The sequence below is a fragment of the Dendropsophus ebraccatus genome, chromosome 3 (genome assembly GCF_027789765.1).
Source record: "Dendropsophus ebraccatus isolate aDenEbr1 chromosome 3, aDenEbr1.pat, whole genome shotgun sequence".
In the NCBI taxonomy this organism is placed as follows: domain Eukaryota; kingdom Metazoa; phylum Chordata; class Amphibia; order Anura; family Hylidae; genus Dendropsophus; species Dendropsophus ebraccatus.
The window spans coordinates 103,950,489-103,978,346 of NC_091456.1; the positions used below are offsets into that span (position 1 = coordinate 103,950,489).

The window sequence follows — 27,858 nt, forward strand, 5'->3', positions numbered from 1 at the left end:
CTTCACTTCCTGGATAACATGGTGATGTCACAACCCAACTCCCAGAGCTGTGCGGGCTGTGGCTGCTGGAGAGGATGATGGCAGAGGGATGCTCAGTGTCCCCCTGCCATCATCCTCTCCAGCAGCCACAGCCCGCACAGCTCTGGGAGTTGGGTCGTGACATCACCATGTTATCCAGGAAGTGAAGCCTTGATGCAGTAATAAGTGCAGGGGGAAAAAAAGCACTTTATGTGCATTTACCGTAATAAGTTTATATTGGTGATTTGTATAACTTTTGGGGGCAATACAATACTTTAAAGGAGAAGTTAGGCGAAAATTATTAATGTAAATACTCTGCTTATGCAGTTCATATTCCCAGATGCTTTCCTCTCATTTTTAAATTTATGTGGAACAAACAGAATTGGAAAATTCTGATAAGCAGGTGGTATTAGGTTACTGTAAATCCACTTATATTACTTCCCTCTTATCCAGGACAGCGGATTGGCTCATCAAGCTTTACATGAAATACCAGTACACATGAAATCCTTTCACACAATCTTCTCCCAGAAAGAAAACACCACATTGAGGACAGAGGTTACTGCTATACTACTTATGGCCTCTCCTCTATGTTACACAGGATATCTTCATATTCATATATAATCATCTAGGAAGAGAACAGTACAGATCTCCCCACACACAATGGACTCTTTCAGCTCAGAAACAAATTGCCAAATAGTTTCTGACAAAATCTCCTCGACCAACTTCAGCAAATACTAATAGGGCCAGTGCTTTATTACTCATATATGGAGGACACTAAATCATTGTGAGAAAGGGTTTTCTGGTTGTTATAAATAAAGGGCTTAGATTGATAGAACATAAACTATATTAACGAGGAACATTTTTAATATTCATATGAAATCTCCATTATAAAATTTTGAAAGTTTTTTTTTTTTTTTTTAAACTGGACTTTGTACATATTTTCCGACTCCACAGCCCTGGTAGGCAAAGAACCCCAAAATTGAATGCTTTAGGACCCCACACAAATCTAGCTCAAAAGTGTGCACTACAGCAAACATCAACCCGACCATCAAACACATGAGCCACAGAAATCATTCAAAAATTATGTAAGAGTTTATTGAAATACATTAATTCTACATAAATACATCTATTATTAAAAGTATATAAAATTTGGAGGCAACACAGAACACACAGCAGGGGAAGAGAGGACTGCATGGCATCTAGGTAAGAAAAAAATCTTATGCACACTTTGGCCTATGAGATTATTGTAAACAGATTGTAATGGCCTAGTGCAACAAAACAAAAAAAAATCCTCAGAGGCAAAGTGTGTAAAAAACCCAACCCACATCTCTTAGTATAGATCCTACAAGAAGCATTGTATAAAGTGGATGCATGAGTAGCAAACCAGCCAGAGTACCTCAATATAGGCAGATATAAAATGCTCTAAGGAAAAGTTCTCCAAGTCTTAGCCACTCATGCAGCATAAAAGTAAACATCAAATCGAAGAGAGATGGAGGCTGATAAGTAGCAATACTATGAATGCAGATATTGTCTTGCAGCCATCTTACCCACCGAACACCCCAACGCACGTTGCAGGTCATGCCCTTTGTCAGGAGGGCCTTGTAAGCAGGCTATAGCAGTTTCAAGATGGTAATTTCCTTCCAAATTACATGTGTGCATAGTGTCCCTGCACAATTCCGTGATTGCCAGAATGCAGAGAGCACTTTTCTTCACATTATCTACTACACTGTAATATCAACACTGTTGGTGGATAATTACAGCTTCTTTCACTGACTAGCCCATACTATGCTGCTTTATTCTTCTTGCCCTATCCCTATAATGCATCACCCTACAGAAATGTAAAGCAGAAACAAACAGGCCACACATAAAAACCACAGTGCAGCATTTACAGCAGCTTCTGAGTACCACTATTGCATTTTATGTGAGGCATGGCTAGTTATAGCAGAACTTTGTGTAGAAAATTCAAACATTTAAAATACCAAAAAGCTTGTGCTCATGTTATTTTAGTATCTGGTTGTATTGCAGTTTAACAGCTCTTTAAATACTTTCAGCATCCATCGGATCATCTGTAGATTCAGAATCTGAGTCAGATGGTGGTGAAGACATCCCCAGTGCATGGGAAACCACAGCCACGAATGATCCATTTTCAAAACATCCCAGCGAGACCAACACAGATGACATCCCCTACATTGGAGCAGATGCACAGTCTGAGTCTGAGGAGGATAATGTTCCCAGTCAAGGAAATCTAGCTGAAAACAATACAAACCAGTCTAATAATGTACTATTAACCACTCGATTTCTGAGGACCCCTCTGCGCTGCAATCGTCCACTTCCTGTTGTCCGTATGTTTCAAGGAAGAATTGCATTGAGCTCATCAACTGACAGTTGTCCACAGTTTGTATAAGTGACTGCAGCCTCCTATATGATTTTCCATCCAAAGTGCCTTGCAAACCAAATACTCATTATTTAAAGTGGTAGATGTCAAATTGATTCTTAATAAAAGCAGCAGCTTCCAGCTTTGTGTGTACTGAAAATCCTGGAATCTGACTTATCTATTCTCACTAGGAATGGTACAAGAGAACATCTGGGAAAGGACAGAAAGAGAATGCAATTATGTGTAGAGATTAGAAACTCAGGTAATGTGTGTAACTGCTTACAATTAGAGATGACACAATCTATAGTATTAATGCGAAGCACAGAAACTTCCCCCAGGACTGCATCCAGCTTTTTCAGGCACCTGTAGTAAAGTTCAAAGGCAGCTGGCTGACAAAGAGCTTCATTAACCCCTTCACGCCAGCAAATGTACGTTCCTACTGCACATACTCCGTGCAGTGTGTGTGTGTGTATGTGTGTATGTGTGTATGTGTGTATGTGTGTATGTGTGTATGTGTGTATGTGTGTATGTGTGTATGTATATATATATATATATATATATATATATATATATATATATATATATATATATATATATATATATATATAATGTTAACAAAACACAACAATCACTGAACGCAGGGAGAGCAGTGAAAAATTCCAATGGAGTACTTATTTACGAGTCTCCATTGATTGTCCCATACAAAATTTAACTATGCAAAAAAGGGGTCGTTGGAGCCTCAGTTACAAGTCTCAATTACAAGTCTCAAAACACGGGAATAGCCAGATATCCCTCTCTCCAGAGAAGGAAGCCCATTGCCAAGGGGTGCCTCCTAGTGGGGAGGGCACCAAACCACCCTGATACATAGTCCCTCAGGTCCTCACTCTGTTGCGAGCCTTGGGAACTAAATAGGGAAACACCAGGGTGGCCCCTGTAAGTCAAAGTCTAACTCTGTGGCGAGTATAACGGCATAAGACAAGGGTTACCAAGGCTAGGCATCCATCCACAGACTGCAGTTTCGGGGTATTCGCCCCTCGTCAGTGTGGAGCAGGATTCTGGCTACTGGGGCAATCATAAAAAGACCAACAAAACACAACAATCACTGAACTGAAAATTCCCGTGTTTTGAGACTTGTAACGGAGGCTCCACGGACCCCTTTTTTGCATATTATAATATATATATATATATATATATATATATATATATATATATTATATTATATGTTCCTGACTAAAGTGGCTGTAGAAGTGAGCGGGACTGCTGCAGTGAGAGCGGCCCTGCACACATCAGTTTTCTGGAAGCCGAGGATAATGAGAGGCAGCTGCGATCCCGCAGCTGCCTCTAATTAACCCCTTAGGGTCCATTTACACAGAGATTATCTGACAGATAATTTGCCAAAGACTTGAAGCCAAAACCAGGAATGGATTTGAAAAGGAGTATTCTCAGGCTTTCCTTTATGACCTGGTCTCTGTTTATAGTCTGTTTCTGGCTTTGGCTTCAAATCTTTGACAGATAATCTTTCTGTGTAAATGGACCCATAAATGCTGCAATCTATAGCGATTGTGGCGTTTAAGGTACTCAGCGAGAGGACAAGCTTCTGTCACTGAGTGATCGGGACCCCTGCAGCCATGTTGTGTGGGTCCTGATCGCTTGTACCAACGGGCAGGGGTTCTCAACTTACTTCCGTTCTATCGGATTGGCCATCTATGGATAGAGTCTGCTCTCAAGCAGGCTCTATGCATAGATCGCCGATTGCATGTACTAATCTATGCTATCTAATGACTGCATGTTTTACTATGAAAATAGTGTAAAAAAGGAAAAAAAAAAAAAAGGGTAATAAAAAGTTTTCAAAAGTATTTAGAAAAAAAAACATTAACCCCCCCCCTCCCAATAAAAGTTTAATATATCTCCTTGACCATTATAAAACTAAGAATATTTAAAATAAATAAACACATTGTATATAGTAGCGGGCGGAATTGTCAGATTAAAATATACCAATATTGTTCCTGCACGGTGATTGATATTAATAAAAACTAGAGATCATGGCGCAAAAAAAAAATGACACCCCAACAAGCCCTGTAGGTGGGGAAAAAAAAAAATAAAAATAAAAAAAAAAGACGGGAAGGAACATTGCATTAATTTGACACGGACATTGTGCATCAAAGGGCTCTGTCTTGATTAGGGGTTAATACTGTAGATTTGCTCATCTCTACGTACAATGAAAGTCACTTTTTCCTTAAGTTTTGTCAAAATGCATTTATTTTCTTTAGGTACAGGGCAAAAAAAAACAACAATCACTTTATAAAAGCTAAAATATATCACACCTGTGCCATTTAAAGAAATGCATTTACCAAGGAACGCAGGTAACAAAATATACTACTATTCATAACACATGTCGTTTATCATCATTTAAAAAAAAAATTGCAGAATGAAGCCTATGTACCCTCCCTGAAATGCTTTGCACTTCATCATCAAGTCTGTTCTAACATGTGCTGCAGACTGTCACAGGATACCTCATTGTACCAAGCGATATGTGATGTAGCGGCCAGCAGTCTCACTGGGACGAATGATTTTTACCACCTGCAAGACAGAATAAGGTTTCTTTTACTAAATATTAACACTACCACACAAGCTAAAGCTTTGACTGTCTAGACATGATGGGAGTTCTAGTTTTGCAGCAGCTGGAGAGCCAAGGTTTCCTACCCCTGTCTTAGTGCCTGCAGGATGCGGTTACATAATTATTTGTCTTACATTGCAGTCAAAGAATTTAACATTTATGTCACTAAAGGTCCCCATAAACCTTATACTTTTGCCAGCTGTAGTCGTTGCTTATGGTGTGTTCGGCTGTCAGTATACTGTGTATAGGGCTCTCCTGACTGACCATTTACAGATGTCGGTGGAGATAGGGATGAAGCATGAAGGAAAAACACAGCCCGACCCCTCTGGGTGTGTTTACACAGAGGGAATTATTTGACAGATTTTTAAACCCAAAGCCAGGAATGGATTTAAGAGGAGAAATCTCAGTCTTTATAGTCTATAGTCTGTTCCTGGCTTTGGCTTCAATAATCTGTCAAATAAATCTGTATGTAAAAGGACCCATTGTTCTGGGAGAAAAGCTGTCGTCAGAGCCCTCCCCTCCCCATGGAGAGTTCCTGTGTATACAGAAGATGGGAGGGACAACTGTTCAGCCATCAGTTATTGAAGGAGTATGAGGACACTAAAGCGTAACTATAAAATATTTTGACTAGAGATGAGCGAACCTCAAGCATGCTCGAGTCCATCCGAACCGGATCATTCGGCATTTGATTAGCGGTGTCTGCTGAAGTTGGATAAAGCCCTAAGGCTGTGTGGAAAACATGAATAAAGTCATTGGCTGTATCCATGTTTTCCAGACAACCTTAGAGCTTTATCCAAGTTCAGCAGCCCCTGCTAATCAAATACCGAACGTTAGAGTTCGGATGGACTCTAATTTCGAACCCGGTTCGCTCATTTCTAAAACTAAAAGGTCAAAATTAGTTAGCTTAGGCCATAAGAATTTTTGCAGTATACATTAATAAGGTAAAATTAAGTTTTTTAAATACATGAAGCTGAATGTCCTGTCAGCTCCTGTGTTATTTCTGCGATCCTGATGGACACGCCCCTCCCTGCAGATCCGTACTTAGAGTACAGACTCTGACAGCAGCATCAGATAACAGCCCTGACAGAAACATAAACAAAGCCTCCTCCCCCCTCCCCTCACAGAGATCAGCAGAGCTGAGGGTGTTGTGTGTGAGGAGCAGCGCAGGGGAGGAGATGGATGGAGGGACAAGTACCCAGTGCTTCACCCAGGGGGGACATGCCAGCCATGACTCCAATGTACTGCATGAGGGAGAGTGGGTGAGTCACTAAGGGGAGGACTACAAGTCCCAGCACAACACAGCTGTAGTCCTTCCATAGTACATATAACATTCACTATCAGATGTCTGCAGCAGGTGCCCCCACCTCCATGACTGACATTATCCTACAGTGTTATGAGAGCAGATGACTGTATCTAATCCCACTGTGTGTGATACCATCGGCTGGGACTCTATCTAATCTTACATTGTGATACTGTATGTTGGGGCTCTATCTGATGCCACTGTGTGTGATACCATCTGCTAAGGTGCTGGTCAGTGAATGGAGGGACCCAGCCAGGGAGCCCACTTTCTCTCAGTCAGAAGAAAAATTCATTTATTCTTCTGAGCCAAACAACTGGGAATATCTCAGCAAGCGCACACACTATAAACACAGTTTAGGGCTCTTTTTAAAGGGTCACACATGGGCTTTTTATTTGAGCAATTTCAATTTTTGGCTACTTGTAGTTAAGCTTTAAAGGACAACTTCAGTGCCGATTTAAAAAAAAAAAAAAAAAAAAAACTGAACTGAAATGAATCTCCAGTTAAGAGTCTTCATTTTTTCTTCACTTCCTGGTTTGGGCGTTCCCATGATGCACTTTGTCTCCCGTGATGTCTAAACTGACTCTGTAGAACTGTTTGATTGGCTGAGCAAGCTGTAAGGGCCCTATTCCACCGGACGATTATCGTTCGCATAATCGTTAACAATTAACAATCTCAAACGACCACTATTGCAAAAGACCTGAAAACGTTCACTCATTTCCATGGAACGATAATTGTTACTGATACTATTTACGATCGTTTTTTTCTTCGCTATTGCATTCGTATCTACTGCGAACACGTCTTATTCAATGCGAACGATTTGCGAACGTTTTGCGAATGAGCAACAATAAAAATCGGTCCAGGTCTTATTAAGCGATCAACGATTTCTCGTTCGGTCGTTAATTGTTAACTGCATTTTAACTAAACGATTATCGTTTAGATTCGAACGATTTAACGATAATCTGAACGATAATAGTCTGGTGGAATAGGGCCCTAAGCCATCTGAGCTGAGCAACCTGTCATCTGACAAAGGGAGGCTGGCCTAACAGGGCTTAGACCAGTTTCTGTCTTGATCAGGGCCGGGCTGGGACTGAAAATCAGCCCTGGCATTTCAGAGCACACATGCCCACTCGCCGTGCGGTGATAAGTTATGAGAGGATGTTGTGAGTGCAGCACGGCTACATGTTATATCATCACGGCCATGACAAGAATTACACATAACACAGTAAATGGGGTCAGAAGCTTCTGTCTCTGTACTGTGTCACAGTGCTGCAGTTACAGGCCACCACAACATAGTGTACAGAGACGGACTGCTTCCGGCCCCGGTCACCGTGCTGAGTTTAACACCACCACATACTGACTAATACCACCGAATACTGAATAATACCACCGCTGCTACTGAATAACATCCACTTTAAAAACACCAATATCACCTCATACAGTTATACAGATGTAGCCTCAGCTCCACACAGGTTCTGTACACCATATACATTACAGTGCAGTTACAGGTGACGTCTGATCAGAGTTCTTCCCCTTTTCATTTTCTTCTCAGTCTGCCCTGGGCTGTTAGAACTTCTCCAAGCCACATATCCACAGAATCTGCCAGATAGACATATTAGGCTCCTCACTTTGTCACCATCCTTATCTCTCTACAAACTGCACATCTGTATTGGCCCCTTTACACCCTCCTTTAGTGGGTAGGCTGACTCTATGTGACCCCTTATAGTATATGCCCCCCTCTATGTAGCTTCCTTATAAGTGGTCCCCCCTCTGTGTCTCCCCTATAGTATACGCCCCCCTCTATGTAGCCACCTTATAGGTGTCCCCTTGTTCAGTCTTCCATATAGATGGCTCCATGTGCATCTACTTGAGTCCCCCCCCCGTGTAGTCCCCTATAGTAGATGACACTCTGTGCATCCCCCTATAGTATATGGACCTCCTCTCTGTAGCCCCTCTGTGTAGTCCACTATAATAGATGCCCCCCTCTATGCTTGTCCTATTATATATGCGCCCCCCCTGTGGTCCCCATTATAGATGGCCCCCTGTGTTGTCCCCCTTATACATGCCTCCCCCCGTGTTGTCCCCCTTACAGATGGCCACCTATGTTGTCCCCTTATGCATGCCCCCCCTATAGAAGGTCCCCCTATGTTGTCCCCTTATAGATGGCTCCCTATGCAGGGCTCCAGATGGCGACCAAAATGGTCGCCAATGCGACTGACTTTTTGCAAATGGCGCCCAGATTTATTAATCTGGGCGCCATTTGCGACTGGCCCCGGCGGCAGCGTGCTGTCTCTTTAAGATGCGCGGCTGATGCGCGGCTGCCGGGGGTGTCCCGTCCTATCCCCGGCAGCGCGGCGCATCAGTGAGCTGCCTGGGGCCCTGACTTCCGGCACAGGAAGCGCACGTCAGAGACGCTTCCTGTGTCAGAAGTCACAGCCCCGGCGTACAGGGGCTCACTGACGCGCCGCGCTGCCGGGGATAGGACGGGACACCCCCGGCAGCTGCGCATCAGCCGGGGACAGCGCCTGAAGAACAAGAGGATCGCCGGGGGAGCGGGTTGTCAGGTGAGTTTGTGTGTTTGTTTTTTTTTAAATATTGCTTAGCATAGAGGAAAGGGGGGGCATCTATAATGGGGGGAGAAGAGAGTGCCATCTATAATGGGGGGAAGAGAAGGGGGGGCATCTATAATGGGGGGAGAGGGGGCCATCTATAAGGGGGGGAGAAGAGGGGGTATCTATAATGGGGGGAGAGGGGGCCATCTATAAGGGGAGGGGGTATCTATAAGGGGGGGAGAAGAGGGGGCATCTATAATGGGGGGGAGGAGGGGGTCATCTATAAGGGGAGGGGGCCATCTATAAGTGTAGGGCAAACTGGCTGCAGACACTGGGAGATAGATATATGCACAATTATTATTATCAGGGCCCCTCAGGTGTCTGTATTGTAGGGGGTCACTTGCATTAGTCACTAGGTGAGAGATATATCTATTTATATACACATCTTGTGGGGGGTCACTATGGCTGCAGTCATAAGTCTAGCTCAGTATGTATAGACTGTTGCAAGCTTTTAAAGGGAACCTGTCACCCCCCGTGACGGGGTGACAGGCTCCCAACCCCCCGTTAGAGCCCCCTATACTCACCTCATCGCGCCGGGTCCCGCTTCTGAAGATGGTCGGGTCACGGAGATCTCAGCCGCTGCAGCCCGGCGCGCACACTGAGAGATGAGTCCAACGCTCATAGAGAATGACGGAGCGCTGGACTCTCCCGTCATTCTCTATGAGCGTTGGACTCATCTCTCAGCGCACGCCGGGCTGCAGCGGCTGAGATCTCCGTGACCCGACCATCTTCAGAAGCGGGACCCGGCGCCATGAGGTGAATATAGGGGGCTCTAACGGGGGGTTGGGAGCCTGTCACCCCGGCACGGGGGTCGACAGGTTCCCTTTAAGTTCAAGTTCAGAAGAGTAAGCCTCATTAAAAGGCTAGCCAAGTGAGGCTGAAGTACTGAGTCAGACTGGATATGGTTGTCAAGTTGCAAGTTTCCATGTTGAACGTTTTCAAACTAAGAAAAGAAAGAATCTAAAGGAGGAGGAGGAGGAGGAGGAGGAGGCCTCTGCACACAGTAAGTCCCATTTAACATAACATTAATTTTACATGGTTTAAAATGTTGGCGACCAAATATTCTATTTGGCGCCTAAATTTTTCAGGTTAGGAGCCAATGGCTCCTAGGTAAATTTTTTAGTCTGGAGCCCTGCTATGGATGTGACACCCCCGGCAGCTGTGCATCATCCAGGGGCCAGACGGAGAGCTGTGGGCCAGTCCAGTCTCCCTCCTGCCCCGGTGACTCCTTTTCCCTACGGTATAACTTTATAATGTGTTTCAATTACTGGGGAAAATCTTTTTACTGAAGTTGTAAGAAGGTGGTGTGATTAAAGGAGTACTCCAGCAAAAAGAGGATTTTTTTGTACTCACCGTAAAATCCCTTTCTTGTGGCTTCATTGGGGGACACAGCACCAGTGGGTATAGGCTACTGCCACTAGGAGGCGACACTAGACAGAAGAAGAAGTGACTCCGCCTGGCAGGCTATACCCCTCCTACAGGCACCAGGCTAACTCAGTTTAGTCACAAGCAGTAGAAAATAGTAACAAAAAACAGGCAAAAAAACAGACTGGTCCCGGGAACGAAAACCCCAAGAACAGAACAAGCCCCGGGAGCACAACCTCAAACAGGGTGGGAGCTGTGTCCCCCAATGAAGCCACAAGAAAGGGATTTTACGGTGAGTACAAAAAAATCCTCTTTTCTTGTGCCTGTCATTGGGGGACACAGCACCAGTGGGACGTACAAAAGCAGTCCCAGAGGGTGGGGAAAGAAGATTTCAATCCCCATGCGGCCCGCCTAACGCACAGCGGCCTGTAGAACCTTGCGGCCCAGACTGGCGTCAGAGGAAGCCAGGATATGGACCTGATAAAACTTTGAAAAAGTGTGGACTGAAGACCAGGTGGCGGCCTTGCAGACCTGGGACACTGAAGCCTGATGGCGGACCGCCCAAGAGGCCCCCACAGCCCGAGTAGAATGAGCGGTGACCCGAAAGGGAGGAGCCCTGCCACGAACGCGGTAGGCCTCTGCGATGGCTGCCTTGATCCAACGCCCAATGGTGGTCTTGGAAGCCGCCAGTCCCTTGCGCGGACCCGACGGGACCACAAACAAGGAATCCGAGCGGCGAAAGGAAGCAGTGACGGACAAGTAGATCCGTATGGCCCGGACAAGGTCCAAACAATGCAGGGACCGTTCCCTAGGATGGGAGGGCGCAGGGCAAAAAGAGGGGAGAATGATGTCCTCATTAAGGTGGAATGCAGACACGACCTTCGGCAGGAAGGAAGGAAGAGGACGAAGCACCACCTTGTCCTCGTGAAGGACCAGATAAGGGGAGCGACAAGAGAGCGCTGCCAGTTCAGACACCCTACGGATGGAGGTAATCGCCACCAGGAAGGCGACTTTCCAAGAAAGGAAACAAAGAGACACCTCACAAAGAGGCTCAAAGGGAGGACCTTGTAGAACCTCGAGGACTAAATTAAGATCCCAGGGCTCTAAAGGCTGTCGAAAAGGAGGGGCCAAATGGACCACCCCCTGAAGAAAGGTCTTCACCTGAGGGCGGAAGGCCAGAGCCCGCTGAAAAAGAACAGACAGGGCGGAAATCTGCGAACGCAAGGTGGAATGACTGAGGCCTTTATCCAGCCCGGACTGTAAAAAGGAAAGAATCTTGGGCGTGGAACACACCAAGGGGTGAAAATTATTCTGTTCGCACCAAGAAAAGAAGGCCTTCCACACGCGATGGTAGATCCGAGCTGACTGAGGCTTACGGGCCTTAAGCATGGTTTGGATGACTGGTTCCGAGAACCCACGAAACCTCAATACCGCGGCTTCAACAGCCACGCCGTTAAACTCAGCTGAGGTAAATTGGGGTGGAATATTGGCCCTTGTGAAAGGAGGTCGGCCCGCAGGGGAAGTCGCCAGGGGGCGTCGGCCAGGAGGTGCACTACGTCGGCGTACCAGGATCGGCGCGGCCAGTCTGGAGCGACAAGAATGGCGGAAACGCCGAGTGCCTTGAAGCGCTTCAGGACTCGTGGGAGAATGGGCAGAGGAGGAAAGGCGTAAACCAGGGAGAACTGCTCCCATGGGGTCACCAAGGCGTCGACCGCGAACGCGCAAGGATCCCGGGCTCGAGTCACATAGATGGGGAGTTTGTGGTTCAGCCTGGAGGCGAAGAGATCTACGTCTGGGAATCCCCACCGCCGGCAGATTTGAAGAAACACCTCGGGATGTAGAGCCCATTCGCCCTGATCCAGTCTTTTGCGGCTGAGGTAGTCCGCCGCCCAGTTGTCCACCCCGGGAATGTGGACTGCCGAGAGGGCTGGAACAAAACGCTCCGCCCAATGGAGAATGCGAGCGGCCTCGGTCATGACAGAGCGGCTCCTGGTGCCGCCTTGACGGTTCAGATAAGCAACGGCGGTGACGTTGTCGGTCTGAACACGGACCGGGTAACCCCTCAGGAGATCGGTCCACTGAGACAGGGCGAGAAAGATGGCCCGGAGCTCCAGGATATTGATGTGAAGCCGAGCCTCCATCGGCGACCAAGAGCCCTGAGCTGTGTGGCTCCCGAAGACAGCCCCCCACCCGGACAGGCTGGCATCCGTAGAGACGACCAGCCAATTGAGGGGGAGGAACGAGCGGCCGAGGAGGACCACCGGAGACGTCAACCACCAAAGAAGCTCCCTGCGAACAGCAGGGGACAGGAGGATCTTCTTGTGGAGAGACAGAGGGGACCTGTCCCATTGAGACAGAATCGCCCGCTGCAGAGGGCGCGAATGAAACTGAGCGAAGGGGATCGCCTCGAAGGAGGAGACCATCTTGCCCAGGACTCGCATGCAAAGGCGAATCGAACAGGGGGCGCCCGAGCGGAGCAGAGAGACTGCCGAGCGCAGGGAGGCAACTTTGTTGGGAGGAAGGAGGACACGGGCCGTCTCGGTGTTGAATAGCATCCCGAGAAACTCCATAGAGCGGGAGGGAAGTAGGGAAGATTTTCGGTAATTGATCACCCAACCGAAATTGGTCAAGAGATCGAGTGTGATCTGGAGGCTGGACAAAGTGTCCTGTTTGGAGCGGCCCTTTACCAAGAGGTCGTCCAGGTATGGCAGGACAGCCACCCCCTTTGACCGAAGCAGAGCCATCAAAGGTGCAAGGATCTTTGTAAAGACCCGAGGCGCCGTGGCGAGCCCGAAGGGCAGGGCAACGAACTGGAAATGTCCAGAACCGATGGCGAAACGTAGGAAACGTTGATGACTGGCTGCGATGGGAACATGCAGATAGGCGTCGCGGATGTCTATAGATGCAAGAAATTCGTCCTGCTCTAGAGACGCGACCACCGACCGCAAGGATTCCATGCGGAACCGCCGAAGGCGAACGAACCTGTTCAGCCGTTTCAAATCCAGGATAGGACGGACCGAGCCGTCCTTTTTGGGGACTGTGAACAGATTGGAATAGAATCCCTGGAAATGCTCGGAGGGAGGAACCGGGACCACAACTCCTTGAGCTAGGAGATTCTGAACCGCCCGAAAAAGCTCGGAAAGCCGCGCCGAAGAGCGTGGGAGATTTGACGGAAAAAAGCGAGGAGGCGGCATGGACGCGAACTCGATTTTGTATCCTGAAGACACCACCTCCCGTACCCACACATCGGGCACATGGGCGAGCCAAATCTCCTTGAAGGAGAGCAGACGACCCCCTACTTGAGGGAGAGACCCGACAGGGAAAGGACCATCAGGAAGAAGACTTGGGGGCAGGACCTTTAGAAGGGCGAGAACGGGGCTGCCAGGAGGGGCGGGGTTTGAAAGAGGGCTTCCTAGAAGGAGCTGGAGGCGCATCCTTAGCCGGGCGACGACGCGCCGGAGGCTCAAAGGAGCGGAAACGGCTGGAACGCCTGTGAGGCTGAGGGCGCCGGGACCGGTTTTGAGGGAGCAAGGAACTCTTCCCCCCTGTAGCGTCCGAGATTATTTTATCAAGCCGCTCCCCGAAAAGTCTGTTCCCTGCAAAGGGAAGAGAGGTCAGAGCCTTCTTGGAGGCGGCATCAGCTGACCAGCATTTTAACCAAACAGATCGTCGGATGGCTACAGAGTTAGCCAGGGACCGCGCAGACAAACGAGCAGCTTCCTGAGAAGCGTCGCACAAGTATTTGGACGCATGCAGAATCTGCGAGGCCAGAGGCAGGAGATCCTCGCGCGGGGTGTCCAGGGAGAGGTCATGGACTAACTGCCTGGCCCAAGAGGAACAAGCCTTGCTGACCCAGGATGCAGCAAAGGTAGGACGTAGGGCCGAACCGGCCGCAATAAAGACAGACTTCGAAAAAGCGTCGATTTTCTTGTCGACTGGGTCAGTGAGTGAAGCACCATCTGCCAGAGGCAGAGTAGTTGACTTGGAAAGTCGAGAAACCGGAGGGTCCACAGAGGGGGGCACTGTCCATGTAGTGACCAAGTCAGGGGAGAAGGGAAACAAGGCCTCGGCACGCTTAGAGGATGGAATCCGCCGGTCAGGGTGATTCCACTCCTTTGCTAGAAGATCTTCAAAATCCTTATGGTTGGGGAAAACCAAAGGCTGTCGCTTATGGCGACTGAAAGAGACTTCACTCCTGGAAGAAGAAGGGGACTCTTCTGCAATATGTAAGGTGTCCCGCACTGCACGGATCAAGGCCTGCACTGCAGAGGCCAGCTGATCCTCCCTGTCGGACTCTGAGGCAGAGTCAGAGGGGTCCCCCGAGGTGGCGGAGAGGGGTCGCTGGGAAGCGGAACCGCCTGCAGTGGATCTGTCCGGAGAAGGGTCTGAGGAACACCTAGAAGGTGACCGTGAGACAGAGAGTCTAGATCTCCTAGAAGGTGACCGTGAGACAGAGAGTCTAGATCTCTTATGAGACCGTCCTCTGGAAGGCGAGTCAGGAGATACCCTGGAGGGTCCCGCCGCTGGAGGCGCTTGGGAAGGCAACCGCTCAATGGCATGGATCATGACCTGGGACAGCTTAGAGAGGTCACCGATCGCCTGGGACAGGGATCTAGCCCACTCAGGGGAGGCTGCATCTGAACCTGCAGGGGAGGTCTCCTGGGAGGTGGCACTAGGGTTAAGGCATAGCAGACAGAGGGGGCCAGGCTGACCGCAGGGGAACTTTTTATTGCAGCGAGCACACGCAAAGTGTGTCGCCACAGCCGCAGGAGCGAGCTGCCTAGGGGGGTCGTCCCGGGGACCAGACATGGTAGCTAGGGCTGGTAGCCTGGAGAGTGGAGGAGGGGAATATCACCCACTGGGTGAGCCTACCCGACCCTGGAGCTGCTACCGCACTGGATGCTGGAGCTGCACTGGATGCTGGAGCACGCTGGATGCTGTGGATTCTGAGCTGCTGCTGCTGTGCACAGGGAGCTGAGGCTGCTGTACTGGCAGGCAGAGAGAACAGCAGGTGGCCACAAGCTGCTGCGCTGCAGAGACGAGAGGAGGAAGGGAGGGGGCACAGGAAGGAGCAGGTGGGGGCTACAGGAGTAGCCAATAAGAGACAAGCTAGCGGCGGGAAGGGCCGAAAACGGGCGGGCGCTCCGCCCCCGTGACGTCACTCGTGTGCGCCGATGCGGCCTAGCTCCGGCAGAAGCCGGGGGCTAAATTTATGGGCAGGCCGGCGGCAGCGAGACGGCGGCGCGGAGCGCTGAAGAACGCGGCCGCCGGCAGAAAGGAAGGGAGAAGAGCCCGGTAAACCCCCCGGTCGCCCCTATGGAGCTGCTGCATGCGGGCAGGAGCTCCAGAGACTCCCTCCACCCCCTCTCCCTGAAGAAAGAGGCCCGCACAGACCATCTTGCCCAGGGCCTCTGAGAGGGAGGCAGGGAGGGAGAGAGGCAGGGAGGGAGAGAGACAGGAGGGGAAGAGGCAGGGAAGGGGAGTAATTAGGTGCCCTGGTAGGATGACCCCCCCCCAGATTCCAAAGAGGGCTAAGGACAGGAATACTCACCTGTCCGGCGTCTTCAGGTGCGCGCAGGGTCACCCCTTCGGTCACCTCGCACCTTTGTGGGGGACCGGTATCCTGCCGCAGGGAGCGGGCGTTGGGGGACGGGTGACCGGCGCAGGGAAAAGAAACTTTCCATGCACCCTCAGGGGGAACTGCGTCTGATGTGGCAGCCCACGCCGACGGTCCCCCTGATAACCTAAAAGAAAAGAAAAAGAAATAAAAAATGGAGGTGCATGCACCTGTGTCTACCTCCTACGGACACTAGACTAAAACTGAGTTAGCCTGGTGCCTGTAGGAGGGGTATAGCCTGCCAGGCGGAGTCACTTCTTCTTCTGTCTAGTGTCGCCTCCTAGTGGCAGTAGCCTATACCCACTGGTGCTGTGTCCCCCAATGACAGGCACAAGAAAAGCTTTTTCACAGTAATTGAAAAACACTACAAAAAGTTATATAACTTTGTAATATGCTTTAATCCCCTACCTTCCCCACCCCCTCAATCCCCCACCTAGAAGTGAAGTAAACTCATTCTTACCTAATGACTGAGGACCCCAGGCTGCTCTGTGGCAGCCATTTTGTGACAATGACATCATAAAGAGGGAGGCGGGTCTAAGCCTTGTTAGGCCAGCCTCCCTTTGTCAGATGACAGATTGCTCAGCTCTGATTGGCTGAGCAAGCTGTAAGCCATCTAACAGTTTTATAGAGTCAGTTAGACATCACGGGAGACAAAGTGCATCATGGAAAAGCCCAAACCAGGAAGTAAACAAATGGAGACACAACTAGAGCTTCAGGGACCTGCAAACAGCAGAAATTCAAATGGAGACAGACAGATGGTAAATGTAAAAACTATGTTTATGATTGTTTTTGTTTTTTAAATCAGTGCCAGAGTACCCCTTTAACTTTGTTTTGCATCCAACTGTAAATGTATACAGTAAATAGGTTACTAACAGGCTCCCATTGTCATTAACAAAAGCAAAACATTCATATGGTAAATACTATTATTAAGCATATTTTACAACTTCTCTCCATTAAAAAAAACAGACCAACACTGTACAGCAGTGGCAACCTGTAACAGGAGCGGAGCTGCACTTACAAGTTGCCACCACTTCACAGTGAAAGGAGACAAACTGCTTTCAGCCCTATTTAGCAGGTAGTGTGGACACCATGTGTGGGCACCCCCCTGATAAGAGCCTGATGAGTGATCTTGTGGATAGCTCAGAAAGCTATCTGGTCTGGTAAACCCCTTTAAATGGTGAGATATCACACCTTACAGTAAGATTATAAATACTATATTGTTACTTACCTGGCCTCTTTTTAAACCAAAATATCTTGCAACTGGATCACCAGCCTGTATACGAGGTAGCTGAGATTCTCTGAGTTTACTGAATGAATGATTAAGGAGGTTTCAGAAGGAAAAAAAAAATAATAATAATAATTTTTGTATAATATATTAAGTTACTTGAGACTGGGCACAGGGATAACTAAGTCTGGCATTATACATGCTGGTCCTAAAGTTAACCTGGCAGGAGCTAACTAAAGGCAGTGTGCGATAGTGCTTTTTACCCTGAATTAGGACATATTAGGACAGCTTTAGAGATTTATGCAAATTAGGAAATAAGACCCACAAGGTGTTCTCCTTGCCTTCAGCTCCGCAACATATAGACCTTTCTTTACTAATGCCCCTACGGCTGCATGTAAGCACCAACTTAAAGATGGGCTGGCTAAATCTTTCTGAGCTTTTGCAACACAGAGAAAAGCGTATATCTGGGCATTTGGGCGAGAGATTGAAATAGAGAGTTATATTTTCTGATTTAGGGTACAAAGCCCAACTGTAGACTTCCTTTACTTTAGGCTGGGTTCACACTTTGTATATTTCAGTCAGTATTGTGGTCCTCATATTGCAACCAAAACCAGGAGTGGATTGAAAACACAGAAAGGCTCTGTTCACACAATGGTGAAATTGAGTGGATGGCCGCCATATAACCGTAAATAACTGCCATTATTTCAATATAACAGCCGTTGTTTTAAAATACCAGCAAATATTTGCCATTAAATGGCGGCCATCCACTCAATTTCAACATTGTGTGAACAGAGCCTTTCTGTGTTTTCAATCCACTCCTGGTTTTGGTTGCAATATAAGGACCACAATACTGACTGAAATATACATAGAGTGAACCCAGCCTCAGTCTGCAAAATGCTGCCACAGGTCTGCTTTAACCTTTTAGTACAGGAGAGATGCCCTTTTATAGCAGTCATTACTGGTATTCTAGAACACTGCTTCTCAATTCCAGTCTTCATGCCCCACCAACAGGATTGACGACTTCCCATACAAAGAACACCTGTGACAAAACCTGATGCACTGAGTATAATTATATGTCCTGTGAAATACTAAGGAAATCCTTAAAATATAACCTGTTGGTGAGGCCCGGGGACTGGAATTGAGCACTGTTCTAGAACACGGTGGGCCTAAAAGTGATTGCAGAGATCATGGGAGCTCAGCTATCAGCATGACAGCTTAGCCCCCGCTGTATCTATCAGAAACTGAGAATCCTCCTTTCCTGATAGATTGACCCTTTACATGCAGTCAGAGATTTCCTGTATACTTACCAGGGCGTAGGGATCTCCGGTCCATACGTCTCTATGGCAGCCTTGTGAAGGCCCTCAGGGCTGCCATGGATGCCTGTGTACCCAGCCACGCTGCAGCACATCGCTGACAGACTGAATCAAGCTTGTAATACACTGCACTAGGCGAATAGTGCAGTGTATTACAGTAGTGATTTAATGATGTAAAAGTCACCTTATGGGACAAGAAAAAAAAAAAGTGTGTGTGTGTGTGTGTGTGTGTGTGTGTGTGTGTACATAATATAAAATACAAACAATACTTTCCCCTTCCATGAAAAAAAATAAACAAACAATACACATATTAGGTATTGCTGCATCTGTTCTGACCTGAACAATAACATTTTATCATTTAAAAAAACTACTACAGTATTTTGGTAATCCGAATCCCAAAAATTGGTAAAAACTTTAAGTAATACGTATTCCAGAATGGTACCAACAACAAACACAACTTGGTCCACAAAAAAATAAGCCCTCATATAGCTATGCCAATGGAAAAATGGTGGTCATTACCCCATACCCATGCAGATTTAAGGTACTGCTTTGTCCCGCCATTTTGTCCCCATTTGGAGCACTGTCCCGCCCCCAGAGCGTCGATTCAGCCCACTCCACTGATATTAGAAGAGGCGGATCGGTGCTCTTAGGGCGGGGCAGTGCTCCAAATGACCTTTGGGGACAAAGCACTATATTAGAACTGCACATGAACTGCTCAGAGAATAAAGGCAAGAGACATACCTTTATCCTCGGCGCCCTGTGCGCAATAGGGAGCTATCAGCAGGTTAGATTAGTCTAACCTGCTAATATTTCCCCTTTAAGGGTGGGATCACACTACGAAATCTGCGCGGATAAGTTTCCGGCAGATTCTGTTGCTCGTACCCACTCACGGCTGCGTGCCGTTCCTGTGGATTCCGTCGCTCGTACCCGCTCACAGCGGCACGCATATCTGTCCATGCCATAGACACCATTCTATGGCTAGGCGGATTCCGCCAACTGCCGAAAGAACTCACATGTCAATTCTTTAGGCGGAATCCACCCATGCACAGAATGGTGTCTATGGCACAGGCAATGATGTCTATGTGTGCGCCGCCGTTAGTGGGTACGAGTGACGGAATCCGCCTGAACTTTAGTGTGAACCCACCCTTATATATACACATGAAGTGTTTTTAATCAGGTGCTTGGATGCTGCATTTCCTTTTTGTCTTAAAGAGACTCTGTACCCACAATCTGACCCCACCCCCCAAACCACTTGTACCTTCGATTAGCTGCTTTTAATCCAAGATCTGTCCTGCGGTCCGTTTGGCAGATGATGCAGTTATTGTCCTAAAAAATACTTTTAAACTTGAAGCCTGTGCCAAATGGGAGTATCTGTGCCCTTACTTTGCACCACCCCTCCGTCCCTCCTCCCTACTCTCCTCATCATTAGGAATGCTCCAGGCAGACTGCCTCCTATTCCCCACCTGTGTAAACACGGCACATGGGCTGGATCGATAAGGACCTGTGCAATGTTCAGCATGGAGAAAAAGTTTCAGTGGCATTCCTAATGATGAAGAGGATGGGGAGGAGGGACGGAGGGGTGGTGCAAAGTTAGGGCACAGATACTCCCGTTTGGCACAGGCTTCAAGTTTAAAAGTATTTTTTTTAGGACAATAACGGCATCCCCTGCCGAACGGACCACATGACAGATCTTGGATTAAAAGCAGCTATCTGACGGTACAAGTGGTTTGGGGGGGGGGGGTCTGATTGTGGGTACAGAGACACTTTAAATCAGTGACTCATGCAGTATTGCAAGTGCAGGACCTGTGCATCCATCAAAGAAACAGAGAAGCACAGGTCCTGCCCCATGCGCCCTGCCTGCTTGGTGAGCGTGGTTTAAGGTTCTAAAATGTAACACATTTTTAAGAAGAAAAAAAAAAAAATGGCAACTGGACAACCAAATGTCATTGGATGCAATCCAATCAGGAAAAGGATACTATCTTGCAAGCAGCTCTGTGACTTCATCCTTTGTCATGACCACATGTTCAGGAACCAACTAAAGAAGCAAAAGACAGGATTAATGATGGTGGCACTATGCAAATTTATCAAACATGGTGTAAAGTAAAGCTCAGTTGCCCCTAGCAACCAGATTCCACTTTTTATTCCTCACAGATTTTTTGAAAAATGAAAGGTGGAATCTGATTGGTTGCTAGGGGCGACTGAGCCAGTTTCACTTTACACCATGTTTGATAAATCTCCCCCTATGTGTTCATAATATGGACCCAATGGCTCTCTTGACATCTGATTTGTTAAAGGGAATCTGTCACCTGTAAATCATGTTCCAACTTACTGACACTGTTCGATAGCTGGTCAAGAAGACACATGGTACCTTTCATGTGGTTTTATTCTGGAGTTAAAGAAACTTTCTAGTGCTATTCAAATGCAACAAGCTGTGCCACCTCCTTAGATTGCCTTTACGCAGATTTATGTGACAGATTTTTGAAGCCAAAGCCAAAAATGAATTTGAGAAGGAAAAATCTCAGTCTCTCTTTTATGACCAGTTCTCTGTGTAAAGTCTTTTCCTGGCTTTGGCTTCAATGATCTGTCAGAAAAATCTCTGTGTGTAAATGCACCCTTACTCCTATACCTAAAACTGCTTGGCACGCAGCTTCCAGGTGTGTGTGAGAGACAGATAACACCCATTACAGCTGTGCACACCGCTAAAATATTTCTTATAGTTCTTTTCAGTATGTATCTGGACTTACCTCATGTTCGGTTATGTTTATCAGAAGCTCCTGTTGCAGAAACTGCTCGAGGATGTATTTGGGAGCCATATCCACCAGTGACTAAAGACATAAAAACTCATTAGGACTCAACATAAGGCAAGTGAATAGTAAAACCGGCTGTTGCCCAAAGGAATCAATCTCAGCTCAGTTTTAATTTCTTAACTGCAGAATACAAAAGAATACTGTACTTTGGTTACAATAGGCAACAAAGCCAGCCCTCTTATTAGAAAGCCCTCCTAAAAAGATTTGCCCAGCATTGAAATCATTAAAGGGGTTGTCCGATAATAAAAATCCTCTTTCAAATAAATCTACCGTATTACACCTTTATATTGGTACTCACATAAGAATTGTCCTGCTCACTTTTTTTGTTTTTGCTGGCCACATGACTCAATTTTCATATTTCCTCCATTTCAGTTTTCCATTTTCATGCCTAGGTAAGGCTGGGTTCACACTACGTTTTTGCAATCCGTTGTTTTCCTCAGTTTTTGCTGCAGACAACGGATGCATGTGCGTGCATCCGGTTGATCAGTTTTTTTTCCACTGAATTCCTTTAAAAAAAAAAATAAATCCGTTTTTTTTTTAAAAGTACACAAAAATTTAGTCAACCTTATTTTTGTGTCCGTTAAAAAAACTGTCCCGTTTTGACCCGTTTTTTATAACTGAATTCAATGGAAAAACGGATGCACACACAAATCAGTTTTTTCCATCCGTTTTTTCATCAGTTTTTTTTTGCAAAAAAAACAGATTGCAAAAATGTAGTGTGAACCCAGCTTAGCAAACTGCAGCAGGGAAGTACTTGGCCCAATATTGCTATACTAAACATGGGGAGAGGCACAGTGAAACCCATACTGAGAATGCATCAAGCGGCATTTATGGCATAGTATGACAACTAAATACCCAGGCATGCAATGCCTGCTGGGTGAAGGATATTTGATGAAAGTGGAAAGTCATATGACTGGCAAAAAAACAGCAAAGAAAACACACACAAGAAAAGAGCTATTTTGATCATGTGAGTAAATTTCCAACATACTAGAATTATTTGAAGGGGACTTCCAATTTTCAGACACCCCCTTTAAAGTCAAAGGCCCTAAACCACATGTTAAAAAAAAAAAAGTATTTCTTGTGGCCATGACTTTTAGATCCTCTAGAACAGGGGTGTAAAACCCCGGCCCTCCTGCTATCGCAAAACCAGGACTGTGGAGTCGGAAAAAAATTTACTGACTCAAAATCCAGCTTTAGTAAAAGAAATCTTGTTTTTGCTTATCAATATATATTATGAGCAACATTCTAATTGGACACTGGCCCTATTACATAAGGGTGGCCGGGAAAAAGTTGTCGGTCACTGTTTGGCAGTTTGTTTCTGAGCTGGAAGAGTCCATTGTGTGGGGGGAGATCTGTGCTGTTCGCTTCCTGGATGCTGGATGATTGTATAGCAGCAGTGTAATATGAAGATATCCTGTGTAATATAGAGGAGGAGGAAAAGTAGTGTAGCAGTAACCTCTGTCCTCAATGTGGTGTTTTTCTTCAGTGTTCTATGGCTGCAGGTGTGTGTGTGTGTGTGTGTGTGTATGTGTGTGTGTGTATGTTATGGCTGCAGCAGGGTGTGTGTGTTCTATGTCTGCAGTTATGGCATGCCCCCACACCCACAGTGACCCCTCTATATCACTATGGCTGACCTCTATATTACAGGTATCTGGCATTGTTAGCAGTGTTTGTGTGTACGGTGAATATTAGTTAGAAACATAGAAGATTGTCAGCAGAAACCACCTGCTCCATCTAGTCTAGTTGTGAGTATTTCAGGACATGGAGGCTGGAGACTGGCTGCATCCACTGCCCAAGGATCTTGTAGGACATTAGGGAGAAGCTGCTGATCCCTGGTATCTGACTGACCATTTATGAAGTAGCAGAGTAAATTCAGAAGTCGGAGCTGCGGCTTACCGACGCCACAGCCCTGTGCAAAACTACAATTCCCATCATGCTCGGACAGCCAAAGCTTTAGTTGTCTAGGCATGATGGGAATTGTAGTTTTGTAACAGCCGGAGTGCCTGAGTTTGACACCTGTGCTCTAGAAGTTCTCTGTAGCGCAGTCATAGTAAAAGTACCTGCTTAGCAGACGGCGTCATTCCTTGCTGCACCACAATGATGGCTCTCGTGATGTTTTCTTCCTGCATCCTCTGACAATACATTTTGATGGTCTTTATTCCAACCTTTGGTTCCTCTGAAAATTTAAAGAAGTTTAGTCACAAAAAAGGCAATATCTCTCACTACCAACTTATCACACACACTCCATGGCATTTACCGGGGAAAAACACAAACATCTGATCAGTGGGGTCATCATTGTGAGCGACCAGCACAGTAAGATCAGTTCTCCGTGGTCTGCCCTCACTTGGCTTGTCACCAAACTGAGCCTTGAATTCATCCAATGTCTGGTCCAATTCATCTTGTGTCACAAGGTAACCTCGGTCATGGCACAACTAAGGATGAAAGAAAGTAGGATTAAAATTTACTAATTTCTCAAAAACATCTCAGGGAAATGCTGCATTTATACAGAGAGATTTATCTGACAGATTTCTGAAGCCAAAGCCAGGAATGGATTAAGAAAAAAAAAAGAAAGGGAAATCTTAAAGGGAACCATTCACCCCGTGGCCCCGGCAGAAACTGACATACAGTGACATAAAGGTCAATATACTTACCACATCGCTCCCAGTCCCGTCCCGGATCCCGTTGTTGACACGGAGAAATCGCCGATTCTTCTTCTCCCGCCCATTATGGTAATGAGCTGAGATGAGTCCAACGTCCATAGGAAACGACGGACGAGTCCAACTTATTCATGAGGTCCTCTTCTCATCGCCGCCCATCCACGCCTCCTGGAACTTGATTGACGTCTTCAGTCTTCAGACGAATTCCTGCGCAGGCGCCGCTGCGATGGTCTCGTCACCTCTTCTGCGCCTGCGCGGTAAACAGGATACGTGTTCGAGCCAATCGGCGCACGCGCAGTAAACAGTGAAGCTGCGGAGCGGCTTCAATTGTGAACTGCGCATGCGCCGAAAACAACTGTCACGGCGCCTGCACGGGATCCGGCGAGAAGAAAGAAGACGAGAAGGAAGAGGACCTGGCGTCAATCAAGTGTCGGAGGCGGGGAGAAGGCTGGATTTCTGACCCGGCGGCGCTCATTACCATAATGGGCGCGAGAAGAAGAATCTTCAATTTCTCCGTGTCAACAACGGGATTCGGGAGCGATGTGGTAAGTATATTGACCTTTATGTCACTGTATGTCAGTTTCTGCCGGGGGCCACGGGGTGAATGGTTCCCTTTAAGTCTTCCCTTTATGACCTGTTCTCTGTTTATAGTCTGTTCCTGGCTTTGGCTTTAAAAATCTGTGTAAAAGCACCATAAGCGGTCTTGTGAGTAAATGATAGGTAGCACTATTTCTGACCAATATATAACTTGTATATGACATTTTTGTATAAGTCTTTTAAAGCATAACTGTCATTTCAGGGTCATTTTTCTGAAAACATTAAATATCAACAGTTCAAGCGATTTTAAGAAACTCTGTAATAGGTTTTATGTACTAAAAGAGTTTCCTTCTATACTGAAAAAGCAATCTCCCAGCCTCCCCCCTCACATCAGATGAAGCAGGATTTCTGTGTCCTTTATGTGGCTATGGAGAGGGGAGGGGCTGTTAGGAGTGACTGAGCACGGAGCAGTCCTGCACAGCACAACACCCTGCAATCTTCTCTCAGTAAGTTCATAGATAAGCACTGACCCCAGAATCCTGCGTTTTAGGTGCCCAGAGAGTCTACAAACAGCTGAACTTGATGTCACCTGCTCCCTCATCTCCCTCAGCCCCTCCCCCTTCATAGGCTTACAATGGAGAAAGCAGAGCCCGTCTTCACTGGCTTCTCTGTAATGAAGACGTGTTTGCCTGATAAGGCACAGATAAGTCGGGGGGGGGGGGGGGGGGGGCTGGGAGATTGCTTCTTGAGTACAGAAGGAGTGTTTTTGGCTGATGAAACCTATTACAGAGTTTCTTAAAATCGCTTATACTACTGATTTCTGCAATAAAAAAAAAACATGACAGTTACGCTTTAAGTTTGGACTAACTTCAATGGGGTCTTCCATACACAGTATACAGAAAGAAGGGGGATCCTTCTATTCTACATCTTAATAGTATACCCTATAAAACAGCTGCAGCACAGAGGACATAAGAGAGCAGTGTAAAGCTATACATCAGCCAACTTTTGTAATGTATGTTCTGTCTGTGAATCGCCCCCTTCCCGTGTCCCACCACCCCCGCCCGTGTACCCGGCCCGTAATCAGCCGCTCAGCCGTGATTGGCTGAGCATAACTGTGCTCAGCCAATCACGGCTGAGAACAGTTGTGACACGGCGGAGGGGGGACGGCGGCATCGATTCGGCTGTCCGTCGGAAGATGACGTTTGGCACAAGATGGCGGACGGCCTCGACACGGATCAGGTAACGTATAATGCACCACACACTTCTGGGTACACGGGCGGGGGTGGTAGGACACGGGGCAGGGGGCCATTCACAGACATAACATACATTACAAAGTTGTAAAACTTTGTAATGTGTGTTATTCTGTGCATAATTTTTTTAGCGCCGCACTACCCCTTTAAAATGTACCAGTGGCCATGTCGTCCCTGGAATGTAAAGCAAGGAGCAGAGGACCCAAGACATACAGCCATGGAGGCACCAGATGAGGCAAGTTTTCTATTTGCTTTATTTCTGGATTTTTGCTGCAATCCCCAGGTAGCTAACCTGCAGCTATATATACACAAAAACTGGCTTTAGTTGCAGATTGTGACATGTCCATTTATCTAAGAGTCACTGTTTCGTTTTTTTTCTGCAGAAATCAATAGTCCAGGCCATTTTAGGAAACGTTGTAGTTGGGTTTATTAGGCAAATATGCCATTATCTGCATTCAAAAAGACTTTCCCCAGCCCCCCCCCCTCCCTCCTCTTCTCATTAACTGCTCATTATCAGGAAATCTCAACTCTTACATCAGTTGAGCCCTGTATAATCTATGGAGAGGGGAGGGAGGAGGGAGATTAGTTGGCAGCAGAGAACAAAGGATTACACAGTGGGAGCTGTATGAAGCTGGTATTCAGAGGCAAGAGAGGTCAGTGCTGACAGAGGAGATAGCCCTGTGATGTAGCTGTAAATTAACTCTTTATTGTCCTGTTTTGGTGCCTCATCTCCCTCAACCCCTCCCCTCTCCATAGACAATCATGAAGACAGGGGGGAGAGCTTCAGACTGCTTTTTTATTATAAAAATTCATTTTTCAGCTAATAAACCCAATTACAAAGTTTCTTAAAATCCCTTGTACTATTGATTTCTGCAAAAAAAAAAAAAAAACTTAAACCACAGTAACAGATTAATGTGAAAAACCTGTTACAATTTTTGCAGCGTATAGAGGTTTGTTTGCATCTCATACATAATCAGAGGTGGATAATCCAGGGGAAAAATATGTAACATTTTTGCTACATGTAAATGTAACCTAGATGTCCTGCCACTTTTTTTAAAGAACCTAGTGGTAGTAGGTTATAAGCCCAATCGGATCTTCAGGCAGTATTAAAGGGGTTATCCAGTGCTACAAAAACATGGCCACTTTCTTTCAGAGACAACATGACTCGTCTCCAGTTCAGATGCGGTTTGCAATTAAGCTCCATTTACTTTAATGGAACTGAGCAGCAAAACCCTGCCCAAGCTGGAGACAAGAGTGGGGCTGTCTCTGGAAGAAAGTGGCCATGTAGCGCTGGATAACCCCTTTAAAGTGACTGTACCCCCAGTCCCAGGCTGAAGCACTGGAGGCGGGCCGACCCACCCTTAGTGGGAGGAAACCCCAGCCCCTCTATGATAGGGTTCCATTGATTCTAACGGAGTCACATCATGGAGGGGCTGGAGTGTCCTCCCACTAAGGGTGGGTCAGCCCGTCTCCTGTGCTTCAGCCTGGGCCTGGTGGTACAGGCACTTTAAAATAGTTGAATTTTTTTTTTTTAAATATGGTAATTCAATGGAAAATGGATCCTGCAGGATGGCATACACCAGTTTCCATTTTTACCATTTTTCTTCCCGCCCTCTTTTAGACATATACCTTAAAATTGCATGATAAGAAAAGTTGATCAAAAGATTTTTTTGTTGACAATCTTTTGCGGAAAAATATTCCCATCATGTCCCCCTCCTGATAGGCTCCATTACATATGACTAGAAGCCAGATGAATCCGCACTTCTATCTCCTCTGCATAGACAGTGCAATCTATTGTCCCCTGTTATCAGCCATACCGGAGATAGGAGAGACAGGTCAGCGTATTCGTCAATGCTTCGTGTCGCCATCTCCTGATGCCTGTCCACTCACTGCAAGGGTCCGGGGCTGTGTACGGTGCTGCCGTCTATCAGCCCCGGTAGGATCTCCCAGCTGTAAGTCTATCGCCGGGGCAGCACCTCCGGGACATCTACCACTCCCCGCACTCACCTGCATGATGGTCTTGCGAATCTTCCACAACCGGTAAGTCTCCTCCTCGTCATCCATCTCTGTAACAGGATGCAGGCGCTCAGCTCCGGCACAGTGTTTCCTCCACTCACCACGAGGGCTTTCCTGCTGGAGGTGTCCCGCTCACTGCCTGCTGGCCGCTAA

The 27,858-nt window shown here is 46.9% G+C and overlaps 2 protein-coding genes across 3 annotated transcripts in view; one reads left to right on the forward strand and one right to left on the reverse strand.

Moving 5' to 3' along the window:
- ARHGAP45 (Rho GTPase activating protein 45) overlaps positions 1-2,552 on the forward strand; it is a 121,074-nt gene extending 118,522 nt beyond the window's left edge. For both annotated transcript variants that reach the window (XM_069962399.1, XM_069962400.1), the window contains exon 26: positions 2,070-2,552. In XM_069962399.1, coding sequence (XP_069818500.1) covers positions 2,070-2,422 — 353 coding nt within the window. In that variant the 3' untranslated portion in view covers positions 2,423-2,552. The remainder of the gene's footprint in view (positions 1-2,069) is intronic.
- POLR2E (RNA polymerase II, I and III subunit E) lies at positions 1,140-27,845 on the reverse strand. Its single transcript, XM_069962401.1, has 8 exons — positions 27,697-27,845; positions 23,503-23,677; positions 23,306-23,421; positions 21,183-21,263; positions 20,415-20,473; positions 17,129-17,207; positions 4,906-4,972; positions 1,140-2,602 (listed from the first exon to the last, which is right to left on the reverse strand). The coding sequence occupies exons 1-7, from the start codon at positions 27,751-27,753 to the stop codon at positions 4,907-4,909; spliced, it is 633 nt and encodes a 210-aa protein (XP_069818502.1). The 5' UTR covers positions 27,754-27,845; the 3' UTR covers positions 1,140-2,602; position 4,906.
- Between the last annotated feature and the right edge of the window lie 13 nt (positions 27,846-27,858).